We start from the raw sequence: 13456 nt of genomic DNA, 5'->3' as shown, positions 1-13456 counted from the left end.
ACTATTATAAAAAGGGGAGAGATTTCGGCCCTCCCTTGCCATGTGTCTCTCCCACCTTAGTCCGGCTAGTGCGCTCTGAATCGAGCGTGACGGGGCAATACTAGTAACTCATAATTGTGAGAATGGCCAAAAAAAAAAAAAGTAAGAGGGTTTTAATTGTATTAAGGTTGCTCAGCAACTTTAGAAAGCTCTTGAAAGTGCCCGCCTTGAAACAAGTGCTTGCTTGACGGCAAGCCAAGTGGCAAGGAAAAACAAGACAACGTGGAGGCACACAATGCTGAAACCGTGGGAGCAATCACCGGCAGACCGAAACACCATCCTATCTTCTGCTTTCGTTTATAAGCAAGGAGATGCCATGGCACCCTCTGTCATGAGTGCTTGTCTCTACTTTCTGTGTATATAGTGGTGATCACCAATAAGCTTCAATCGCACACGCGCGTGAGCGCGCACGCGCACGCACACACACACAACTTATCTGCAGGCATTCCCCATGGCTCAACTTCACTATGATGACATGGAAGCCCGCCGACAACTTGCTGATGTTGATCATGATGATCGCATTCATATTCAGGGAGAAGGCTATGGTGTCATGCAGTCTGATGATCAAAAGAGGAGCTCCAATTCGCCTCCTCCCCGAAGCAGCGAGGCGCCGCTGGAGGTCCATCACCAACGCCATAATCCATTTTCTGGTTCAGATTCAAGTTCTCCACTAGCTGTGCCCTCCAGTTACGGAACTCGGCCAGTCACAAGTGGCTGTGGAAAGCAAGATTTAAAGCCAGCAGAAGCAGCAAAAGCTCTTCCGGGAGCTGGTGCCCATCAAAGCTCCATCGACCAAAGTGGCATTTCGGAGGAGTCCATGGCTAAGGAGCTTCAAAATCACTCTGCTGCAGGGAGAGGTATTATTGATGTGCACAATTTGAAGGATAACTATATTGATTTGTCTGAGGAGAACATCAAGGCACCTGAACTAGGTGAAGATAATCTCACTACTGCAGCCACTAATGATGAAGAGACTGCCGAATTAACCTCTCAAATCAAGTCTCCTGTTGATGAGCCTAAGCAGGAGCAAGCCTCTCAGATTGATCCTCCCATCGTCAATTATTCGGAGCAAGAGCAAGCTGCTCAGCCGGGCCCCATGTCCGAACATTCTAAGCCATTACCCCAAAGTGATGCTACGGAACCAGAGCAGCAAAGAGAAGCGCAGTCTGATGATGATTTAAAACAAGAGCATAGACAGCCATGCCCTGATCGCATTCATATTCAGGGAGAAGGCTATGGTGTCATGCAGTCTGATGATCAAAAGAGGAGCTCCAATTCGCCTCCTCCCCGAAGCAGCGAGGCGCCGCTGGAGGTCCACCAACACCATAATCCATTTTCTGGTTCAGATTCAAGTTCTCCACTAGTTGTGCCCTCCAGTTACGGAACTCGGCCAGTCACAAGTGGCTATGGAAACCTTGATTTAAAGCCAGAAGAAGCAGCAAAAGCTCTTCCGGGAGCTGGTGCCCATGAAAGCTCCATCGACCAAAGTGGGCGCATTTCGGAGGAGTCCATGGCTAAGGAGCTTCAAGCTCACTCTGCTGCAGGGAGAGGTATTATTGATGTGCACAATTTGAAGGATAACTATATTGATTTGTCTGAGGAGAACATCAAGGCACCTGAGCTAGGTGGTGATAATCTCACTTCTGCAGCTACTAATCATGAAGAGACTGCCCAATTAACCTCTCAAATCAAGTCTCCTGTTGATGAGCCTAAGCAAGAGCAAGCCTCTCAGATTGATTCTCCCATCGTCACTTATTCGGAGCAAGAGCAAGCTGCGCAGCCGGACCCCGTGTCCGAACATTCTAAGCCATTACCCCAAAGTGATGCTGCGGAACAAGAGCAGCAAAGAGAAGTGCAGCCTGATGAAGATTTAAAACAAGAGCATAGACAGCCATGCCCTGATGGTGATGATTCACATGTATGTCAAGCCTTTGAAGGCAAATATGGCAGAGAGAAACTCAATGTAGAGGGTTTCAATACCTACTCCGGTGAGCCGGAGAATGCGGTCTATGATGCAGCAGATGTGAGGAGTGGTGAGCCTGAGAGTGAAGTAGGTGTGCGGGACAGGCAAGAAATTTTGGGCATTGGCAAACAGGAGGATGAGGCATCCGTGAAGGATGAAAAGGACCACCTGCAAGATGGAAAGACGCCTAAGAATCTGGTCGAGGATGCATCGTATGTGATGGGTGGTCGACCTGAGAGCGGAATAGTCGTTAAGGAGGATGATGGGAGAGAGATGCAAGAAGTTGAGCAGGAGAAGTCACTTCCTACAAAAAATGCAGATATGCACGACATGGGAGAAGATGCCGATGTGAACCAGGTTAGCAAACCTCTTCCAAAGGCAGAAGATGAAGATGTGCATGAGTTGCAAGGAGGAGGAGCTGATGTTGCTCTGCAAACTGAGGATAAGACCTCCATTGCTGATATCCTGAGTGATGATCAATCAGGAATGCGACAACTTCGTAACCCTGACCAGCCTCTGGATATTGATGAAGGTGTGGATGTGGAGGACATAACGCAAGATAAGCGGGAATCGCCCAATGAGGTTGGTATGGAGGATCAAAGGAAGGAATCAGGGAAGAGTGAGGAAGGGGCTGATGTTGCTCTGCAAACTGACGATAAGACCTCCATTGCTGATATCAAGAGTGATGATCAATCAGGAATGCGACAAGTTCGTAACCCTGACCAGCCTCTGGATATCGATGAAGGTGTGGATGTGGAGGACACAACGCAAGATAAGCGGGAATCGCTTAATGAGGTTGGTATGGAGGATCAAAGGAAGGAGTCAGGGAAGAGTGAGGAAGGGGCTGATGTTGCTCTGCAAACCGAGGATAAGACCTCCATTGCTGATATCAAGAGTGATGATGAATCAGGAATGCGACAAGTTCGTAATCCTGACCAGCCTCTGGATATTGATGAAGGTGTGGATGTGGAGGACACAACGCAAGATAAGCGGGAATCGCCCAATGAGGTTGGAATGGAGGATCAAAGGAAGGAGTCAGGGAAGAGTGAGGAAGGGGCTGATGTTGCTCTGCAAACCGAGGATAAGACCTCTATTGCTGATATCAAGAGTGATGATCAATCAGGAATGCGACAAGTTCGTTATCCTGACCAGCCTCTGGATATTGATGAAGGTGTGGATGTGGAGGACACAACGCAAGATAAGCGGGAATTGCCCAATGAGGTTGGTATGGAGGATCAAAGGAAGGAGTCCGGGAAGAGGGAGGAAGGGGCTGATGTTTCTCTGCAAACTGAGGATAAGACTTCTATTGCGGATATCCTGAGTGATGATCAATCAGGACTGCGACAAGTTCCTACTCCTGACCAGCCTCTGAATATTGATGAAGGTGTGGATGTGGAGGAGAAGACGCAAGATAAGCGGGATTCGTTCAATGAGGTTGGTATGGAGGATCAAAAGAAGGAATCAGGGAAGAGCAGAGGCATTGCCTTCCTTGATGAGGAGCAAAAGGATATGGCTAAAGGAGGTGAGCGATTTGTGTTGAATTCACTAGTTGTTGATTATAACGCAGAGAGCTTACCAGTGGAACAAGAAGCAGAATTGAGAGTCGATTCCAGCCAAGACACTAGGGATCCTAGCCCCAGTGCTGAGAATGCAACAGTAGAATCCCTCTCCCCCTACACAGAGTTCGATCACACTGATGAATATGTGAAGGCAGGGTATGGTTCAGAAGGGTTTGTGCCGCAGAAGAATGAGGAAGTGGATAGGAAATTGAGGGAGCCAGTGGATCAAGAGGAGGACAGGAGGCAGACGCAGGAGCATCCTTTGGACAAGTCATTGCAACTAGATGCTCAAGGCTCGACCGATGAATATGCTCTGGATATGGGTGCGAATGCACCTGCTACACACAGGCCCGGAATTTCTGACATTGGCAAATTTGATGGGGGGAAGGTGAGTGAATATGATGATAATGTGCCTGTAAAAGCAAGCATCGAAGGGCATGAGTCGAGGCCGCCGACGCTGCCGCACCCGCAACCAGATGATCTTACAGGATATCTCAAGGGCAAAAGCAATAACGACATTAAGGACCTTGATACGAAGGAGCCGGAGCCGGCTGATCATCATGAGGGGCAGCACCCTGAAGGTGCTCCACATAAGAAGGGCGTTTTTGAAAAAATTAAGGAGAAGCTTACGCCCCACGCGCACAACGGTTCTACCTGAATTCCTTCAATGCAGTACTCAGTAATGGTGTGCTTGAATGATGCTTAATTTTTCCCTGCGGTATTTCATGATGTACAGATGTACAGATGTTGTAGTACTCAATTTTGGTGAGCTTGAATGATGCTTAATTTTCCCCTGCGGTATTACTGCATGATGTACAGATGTTGATTCAGTATAATAAGAAGAGTTAAAGTCTTTGTATATAATACTTGGTTTGCACTAACCTCATGGACATGTATTATCACCTTGTCTCTCTGTTCCTCCTCCCCATCATCTTCATCTTCTCTTCTTGATCACAAGTTCATGTCTTATCCAATTCCAAAATGTGGTCATCAAAATGTTTGCTTGTATTTTGGCCTGCCCAAATTTGACATGGTTATAATGGTGACTCCGACCATTTTGGCTCAACTAAACTAGCAAATATAATTTATATTTTGTTAGTGAGTAGCTTGTATCTTTGGATCAGCAAACCTCGTGATCTTATGGCTTGTTTCTTCAATTCTGTTTACAATTTTAGTACAGAATTGTAGGTCCTCTTAAAGACTTCACTTATAGATATGTTTTACATGTTATGGCAAATGCAATCCCCCCTCCCCTCCCCTCTCCCTCTCAACTGGGGGAGGGGCATTATTGAGAACCCTCTTCTATAACGTGCATTCACAACATATTAAAATAACTTTTTTTTATATAACGACTTTTTTTAAAATTTAAAATAAAATATAAAACGTTCTTTAGTTAATGTGTGTCAATTAGCTTAAAATGTTAAATCTTTCTCGTTGAACTTGGTACATTAACATGATTGCATAGTGCACCCCTTGAACTTCACTACCCCTTTCCACTTAGCGATCTCCTTTCATTTAGAAATGCAAATAGGCCTTCTCGTGCGTGAAAGCATGTACAATTACAAAGGCTACTATAAATGGCCTCGCACTGGAGCATGCAGGGGAAAGTGAAAAAGATCGAATCAAACTGCACGTTTGTCTCTTGGGTTAAGCTTGGGGCAGGTATGCGACGTCGACACACTTTTGGGAAAAGGTGGCCGTGGAGGTGGAGAGCAAGCTCGGCTATGTAAACATGGCCAGTAACCTAGTGTGATAGGATTTTCGTGGGCGCGACATGTGATTGGTGCTACTAACGGGTGCGTGGCTGTCCTGCGAAATACTCGAAATAACACATAAACAGCATAAAACAGACTAATCAGCATACCTGGCACAATCACGTGGTCGCATGATCGCAAGATACACGAAGAGAGAGAGAGAGAGAGAGAGAGAGAGAGAGAGAGAGACCACGTGCAGCGCACCTCCTAGAGCGGAGTACTACGCCGGCGCGGTGAGAGAGAAGAGAGGCCGAGAGATGAGAAGAGCAACGCAGACACTGGGTGCAATCTCCCCCCGTGCAAGAGTGACCATTTCCCTCTTGCACATATTTGTTTTATAGATTTCTTGAATGGTCAAATTGGTTACAAACTGGCCGGCCGGTCATAAATGGCCAAAGCTCATAAAAGAACACTTGAACAATAAAATGTACAATGTATATATTTTCATTCGCATAGGCTTAGCGCGGTCCAGTCTTTTCCACCTGTGAGCTGCAATAAAATAGTAAAATATCAATTCCATAACATACCTCTCCGTTGGAAAGCAACTGTCCTCAGTTGCGAAGATAAAGAAATCTGCAAACAATACTTGTAAGAAACAGTGATTAGAAATCGGTGTCCAAAAAATAGCATATAGTAAAAATAATGAAACTGAACAACATTGCTTATGCCTGCCGTCATCCACATACTACCTATTCTAGTGTCCCATACCACTAGAATAAGCAGTATATGTCATATCCTGATGAATCAGAATATCATTGGTCACACTCATCATTAATCTCATAATGTCAAGTCTCATCACGTAAACACTGCCATAATAATCACCGGATACCAAATCCCAATCCAATTCCAATTCCACAACATACGTCCAAATCCAAATCACTTTCATTATGTACCCGGGTAACAAAATCATACCAGTTACAGTGGTGGCTAGCCACTGCAGCATGATTTTGTGATTGGTGTTGCCTCATCCGACGAGTCGACACCAATAAAGCGTGCTGCTTAAATCGACGAATCTGCACTAATGCTGCCTAAATCGGCGGATCTGCAGTGGATATTGTTTCAAAACCATAAATCTGAAGTTTATTAATGTGCTGCCTAAGTCGGCGAATCTGCACCCAGTTGAGTATCTACACATTGCCTAGATCGGCGAATGTGTGTGTTCGTGACCAATGGACTAGGCAATACATAAAAAGCAAAACAGTGAATACCTGTGTGACACCAAATTGGAGTTAGTTGAGTAGCAGAGTACTTACAATAATTTTTTTCTTTTTGGTTAACTAACTCAAAGCACCTTAGCTCACATGAGTAGCTGCATAGCTGATTGGCAAACCATCTCAATAAAATCTCCTTTCAATACAATCAAAAGCCATGACCTTAGTAGTGTTTGAGTATTCGGCTTAGAACACAATACAGATAAATGAAATAAGAAAAAAGGAATGACGTATTTGATGTATATACCAAGAGGGTATACCTTTTTTTTTTTGTGAAAATGTATATACCATTGTGTGTGTGGGGGGGGGGATAGGCAAAGGTACGAGAAAACTGCAACTGTCAAACTTAACCAAAGTATAGTTAACAAATTCAAAATGTGTTAATTTTTTGTTAAGAATTGGCCATGAAATAAAAGAAGGTGCCATCCTAATTAATGCTGGGTAATAAACAGTGACTTAACATCGAAAGTGGTACCAATGTACATAGAAAAACTCAAAACTATTACACATGGGAGGAGTATCTATATCAAAATTAGAAAGGATCATAGACACATGCAAACATATCCTTTGAAGGTAGGGGTGAGTTTAAAATCACCAGAATGAAAATATGAATCTTGTTAGTACGAAAAAACACATGATAATGAGAGTTATGAAAGTTAGTCATCACACACAAAATAATATGTCTCAATAGTAAGTGCTTGCAAGGTTGTGTTTATTAGTGCGTCCTTGAATGAATTCCTTGGATGCCCATGTCCTTCAAATGTAGACACAGTATAGTGGAAGGGCGAATTTCAAACAACTGGTTTTGTTTTAACAACACCAAAATGATACGAAATTTGAAGTACTGCAAAATAATTGATACCAAATAGATAGTTCCACCTCACTTTTAAAGAAAAATAGTTGGTTTGTTTATGTATTGTCCACCACACTACTACAAAATCTTTGCACTCATGAACTACTCAATGAAAAGAATCAATGACAATATGTTATCATTCAATGTGCATTGGTTATGTCGAGATTAAACAACAATAAAGAGAAAGAAAATTACAGTATGTAAAATAATCCCTACGAATAGAAACTTAAATTTCCTAGAGCCTAGATGTAATGGGGTAGCATTTGACCTTAAGTTGGACTTGGTAGTGTGTGTTTCGGTTATTCGGTTGTGGAGAATGTAGTTTGGGCACGTTTGCCATGCTTCTTTAGTATGAAAGTTCAATTGGAATAAACTGACAAGCCCTATGCACCCATTAGTTGTGCGAGAGATGCACTAATGTGCATGAGGTATTTGATAAGATTCTAACTCTCAATATTACTGACGAAATAGTGACTCGCTAGGCGTATGCATGGTAATATGGATAGCTATTACCAGAGTTTAGCTTGCAATACTACTTATGTAGAAAATGGATCGTGATACATTTGCATGACACATGGAGAGTTTGTGGTTTGTGGAGGATTACCAAAATAGCGGAGCCTGGAATGTGGTGAAGCTACAAAGATCATATCACATATGGGTGAAAACGTAAGTGTAATAACAAGATGCAAATAAAGGCGAACTCAATAAAATTAAGATCGACGAAAACTATCACAAGAGATCTAAAAGATCTATATTTATTTATTTATTTATTTTGGAAATCAAGCATTCCTTAGTGTTCCGAGCAGCAACTGTATCTAATCTTGCTAGGAAACGACAAGTGGACAAAGCATCGATAGCAGCATAAGACACTGCTAGGACTAGAAATTACAAGTACTAGTGACCATTGATGCTGCAACAATTCATAAGCATACACAGTTGAGCATGAGAACCAAACTCAACCATAGTCAATGAGGGAGAAATTAGAATTACAAGTATGAGACCAAACTGACACAATCCTCAATAATGTAATCCAATGCCTAGGTATTAAAAAAACAAAGAAGGGTGAACGATTGAGATTAAAAGGTTAAGAATGTCAGATGAAAATCATCGTTGTCGTCAATTCCCGTGAATGTCCGGCATTTGAGAAAGTATTGGAGTGGTCGTCGAAGAGCGTCCACAATGTCCGCTTCTACAAGTAGTCGAGGGCCGACCATTGTCGTATGGGCACTCGTTTAGTGAGAAACGCTCCTTAACGAGCACTCTATCACTAACCTCATCAGTGAGCAGGGGCGACATCTACATGTGAGGACTGAATTCCGAACAGCTAAGAATCTTTGTCCTGCTGGCGAAGTATAAAAAGGCACAAAAATTTTTCTTAAGGGTGAATCTGTTCAGGAAGATGAGCGACGTAGAATCCCGGATAAAACAGGCAAAGGATTTTTGTATGCTTCAAGAGAAGTATCCTCTATCAGGGTTTGAGGTTTGAGTCAAGAGATGGTGGTATACAACATGGAGTCGTAGTCGGACAGGAGTGTATCAGCTTTGTCTGCATCTCAAGGACAGCGCCAATAGTTCACAACTAGTTATCATGAAGGTCTGTGATTGAAGGAGTCAAACCCAAGTGTGTGCGTAACTGTCCTGCAATAACGAGGGGCAGAGAGAGAAAGCCCGAAAGAAACATGGCGGCACAGAAGGTTGCATTCTGTGGAGTGGGTTGGGAGCATGCATGGAGGGAGGAAGAGAGTGAAGGGTAAAGTCATATTGCGACTCGATGTAGTGGGTGGTGGTTGGCTCTAACTGAAGCGAAAAAAGGAGTGGTCTACGTTAAAAACAAACAGAAAGTTGGCAGCTCTCGGTCTGCATGAGAATTCCGCCATTGGGTGTGGCATCTAGTGGTTGAGGACGGCTGCATGGCAGGCAACGGATAGGGGGGATGTGTGTGCAGTTGTAAAAAAAAAGCGAGCCAAACTGCAGATGAAACTGGCCAACTATCGCTTCAGCATGGGGGCCAGAGAGAGAGAGAGAGCCGGGTGGCTACCGACTGGAGAGAGAGAGAGAGAGAGAGAGAGAGAGAGAGAGAGAGAGAGAGAGATTTGAGTGGGTGGGCACCCCACTGCAGTTGTGTCCCGGTGTCCTTGCGACGTTGGGCAGCGAGTTGCTGCTCCATATTTACAGACAGTCATCTGACGAGAGAGAGAGAAGTAGAGTTCTTCACCGCAGGAGAGAGAGAGAGAGAGAGAGAGAGAGAGAGAGAGAGAGAGAGAGAGAGAGAGAGAGAGAGAGAGAGAGAGAGAGAGAGAGAGAGAGAGAAACGCCTGCATGGGGTTGGGCTAGCGGCTGTAGCAAGAGAGAGTTTGGTGTGGGCGACAACTGAAAACAGAGGGAGAGAGAGAGATAGAGAGAGAGTGCAGTTCCGCCTACGCAACCAGAGGTGCAGGTTGAGCATGGTCTGCTAGGAAGAATTTTATTATTTATTTTTTTTGCATGCACGTCACTTGGGTGGGTGCAGATGAAGGCGACGGAGCCCTACTACTTGCTCGACGGTGTGCTCGATGGAAGTCTGTTGCTTGGCCTCTGCAACTTATGTCGTCCAAGCCTCCATCTGCTCCTAGTGCTGCTACCATGGTCGTGATGATTTAATCATTTATTTATTTTGAAAAATAATTCCACCAGCATGGGGTCGATTCCCATATTTACCATCTCCCAATAGGGCCTCCTACTACCCTAAGCACAAAATCTTGAGAGACTCCTTTCGCCATACGTCTTTGGACAACTTAAAATTATCAAAGATTTTTCTGGATCTCCGATTCCTTGTTAAACAAAATTGCACCTAAGCAAACGGTGCTAAAGTCTCTTTGCCTCTTACTTCTTTCCTCATGCGGTTAAACTCGCTCTACTGCTCTATCTACCCTTGCACGGTTAGTGGCGCAAGACTATATAAGTCAGCCTTATGCAATTAACCCACAATTAGATAGTCTATTACTATGCTATTTCCTTATGGTCGGGGCTCAACCCTTCTCTCTTAACAAAATAAAGAATAATACATAATCGACATCATTCACCAATGCATTGTTATGCTCTTTTTTTGTGTAAACACAAATCAGCAACTTGCACTTGTCATCTACAAAAACAAAGAAAATACTTATCATTGAAGTTTATTATTTCCATAGCGTTGGTTATTGCAAGGCCGAGAACTTATCACCCCGCTCTAATACCACTGCTACAAACGGGTGCGTGGCTGCCCTGCGAAATACTCGAAATAACACAATAAACAGCATAAAACAGACTAATCGGCATACCTGGCACAATCACGTGGTCGCATGATCGCAAGATACACGAACAGAGAGAGATAGAGAGAGCGAAAGAGAGAGAGCACGTGCAGCGCACCTCCTAGAGCGGAGTACTACGCCGGCGCGGTGAGAGAGAAGAGAGGAGAGATGAGAAGAGCAACGCAGACACTGGGTGCAATCTCCCCCCGTGCAAGAGTGACCATTTCCCACTTGCACGTATTTGTTTTATAGATTTCTTGAATGGTCAAATTGGTTACAAACTAACCGGCCGGTCATAAATGGCCAAAGCTCATAAAAGAGCACTTGAATAATAAAATGTACAATATATATATTTTCATTCGCATAGGCCTAGCGCGATCCAGTCTTTTCCACCTGTCAGCTGTAATAAAATAGTAAAATATCAATTCCATAACAATTGGTGGATTGCAAGAAAAAGCGCATCCGCCTGTCTGAATGTGACACCAACCTAAGTTATCAACATCAAAAAAAGAGGAGATAATATTTACAGCAACTCACAAAAGTTAGAAGAGAATCCTACCCTCTCATTTAATCCTTGAAGAAATCAAAGCTTTGAGGGCAAACCTTAAACAAGAAGAATCATTGGCATTGTAAGTTGTAACTATAGGGGATTCACCTCAAAATACGTAATTATAGCACCGAAGGTTCCTTGGAGGGTTTTTTTATATTTCAAAGAGTTACAAAATTACGTGTACTAGCAATGTTAAAAAAAGAAAGTTTTATATAAAAGCAAGAGGGTTATGAAAAAATGGTCTCTCTTTTAATTCATGGTGAAGTGTGTGAAGGGGTTTTTCTTTTTCCAAAACTCACAATTGTGAGTGAATTATATTAATCAACCCAAAAAATTACAATGTCTTGTCATGCTCGTGTTGAGCCATGACATCATCCAGGACCATAATTACATCGGCAGCGATCCCAACCAACTCGCCCCCTTATCTTTAACCAACTCGCTCTCTCATCTTTGATACAAAAGGTCCATTATCATGTTCTTTTGAGATCTTTTAATTACCGATAGCCAAGATTTTCCGCCATCCTAGGCATACCCTCTGCTGACATCAACGCACAAGTGTGTGAAGGGGTTTTATAAATACCACTTGAACACACATGCTATAGGCATTTTTGAAAGGTGGAGTGGGAGATGCTAAAGTGTTCTTACACAATAGTGGATTTGGAAGATAGAGAGACCAAACAAATGTTGAAGTTAAACTTCATAAAAAAAACACACAAGGGAGTGTGTCTCGTTGTTAAATGTTGATGGTTCCTCTATTTCCTTCCGGGAGGAGAATATCACATCTATCTAATCTCAATTTGAAACCATATTTGGGAGCCTTGAAGTCACCTTAGATGGTAAATTTGAGGCAAGTGAAGAGTTGTTCTCTTGTAGAGACTTAGAGATTGCTTCCCCAAACAAATATCTGGCCAATCATTCATTCTCATCCATAGAGATCGAGATAGCAATTGATATCCTCAAAACTGAGCTCAAAACTAGGTGAATCGCATGGCTTGGGTAGAATGCCAGATCTTTAGGAAAACCACCCCCGAGGGATTCATTACCATTCGCACCACCACCACCTAATTCATCATCGCCATTGACTATGAGAATTGTGAGAGGCTTTAGTAGCTATTGGTTCGTCTCGTCATTTTTTACAAAGCTTCAGTCTGAGTCGCCAATCTTCATCAGATAAGTATATATGTGTCCCCCTTCCCCATAGTTTCTAGAACAAGGGTGTGATGGCATGCCTGAAGAACGTTATGTTTGTGCTACTTGGCATCTCTATGGGCTTCAGTGTCACCCATAAGCAGAGATGGGATTGGATCTTGGAAAAGTTTAAACTTCACTTAGAGAACATTAATTTCTTCCTTATAGCCTTGATGTTGTACTTCCTTGCTTGTTGACCACCACCACATAAGAAATCAGATGAATTATTTAGGCTATGTAGAAAACTCCATGTGATCCTAAATCGAAAATGGAAAATATCACTTGATTTCAAATAATGGAATTTTAAGTTTAGGTTTACTTGAAGTCACGTCATTTCTCTAAAGATCTCTATACAATTGAGATATCAAGCTCAACAAATGGTATGCTTGGATGAATTTTTGCTTGCATCATTAGCGTGCGGTAGGACATATCATCTCTGATGATACTACCATTGGTGTTCACTAAGGTCTACCTACCAAGAGTGACGGCTTTGTTATCTTGCTAGCTCACCCACTAACGGTTTCACTTTGATTGTCGTAAATAGTTATTATTCTATGCAACACACCTTATTCTCATGGAAAGGAACACGCTGCTGTAAAATATCATTAGCACACCAAGAGGCTTTGCATACGAGCAAATTCTAGCAGCAAGTTGTAGGGATGCTAGCTGAAGTCGTTGCTCTCCCACAGATGTATAAGCCCTCCTTCATCCCTTCGCCCTCGGGTGGCCCCTCCCTCGCCCTTCAGTCCTTCACCCTAGCATGTGTAGGCCCCCCCCCCCCCCCCCCCCCCCCCCCTTCAAACCGCCTCCTCCTTATAGCCCGTTTTTGGCCCCTCCCCCCAAAAACTGCTTCCAAACATGCTTCCCTATTGACGTTCATAACTTCAGCTAGCACGGGCCAGAAGATTATGCAGGGAGGAGTTGCTCAGATTAAATTTAAAGGAGGGAGTTGATGGTATGGTGGAGGGTCCAAGAGGCTCAAAGTCACGCTCCTTATCATTAGAGGACGTCGTCGCCATAGCTTTACATGATGCACCACCAAGATCGTAGCAAAATCTCAAAACTTTGCT

The 13456-nt window shown here is 43.5% G+C and overlaps 1 protein-coding gene across 1 annotated transcript; it reads left to right on the top strand.

The window, feature by feature from the left end:
- The first annotated feature begins 394 nt into the window (after positions 1-394).
- LOC147423820 (uncharacterized) lies at positions 395-4419 on the top strand. Its single transcript, XM_086502211.1, has one exon. It carries the CDS (start codon positions 491-493, stop codon positions 4217-4219), a length of 3729 nt encoding a protein of 1242 aa, XP_086358337.1. The 5' UTR covers positions 395-490; the 3' UTR covers positions 4220-4419.
- Positions 4420-13456: the final 9037 nt, after the last annotated feature.

The sequence above is a fragment of the Adiantum capillus-veneris genome, chromosome 26 (genome assembly GCF_014529385.1).
Source record: "Adiantum capillus-veneris isolate H3 chromosome 26, ASM1452938v2, whole genome shotgun sequence".
NCBI classification, from domain to species: Eukaryota; Viridiplantae; Streptophyta; class Polypodiopsida; order Polypodiales; family Pteridaceae; genus Adiantum; species Adiantum capillus-veneris.
This window is presented reverse-complemented; position numbering and strand designations above follow the sequence as displayed.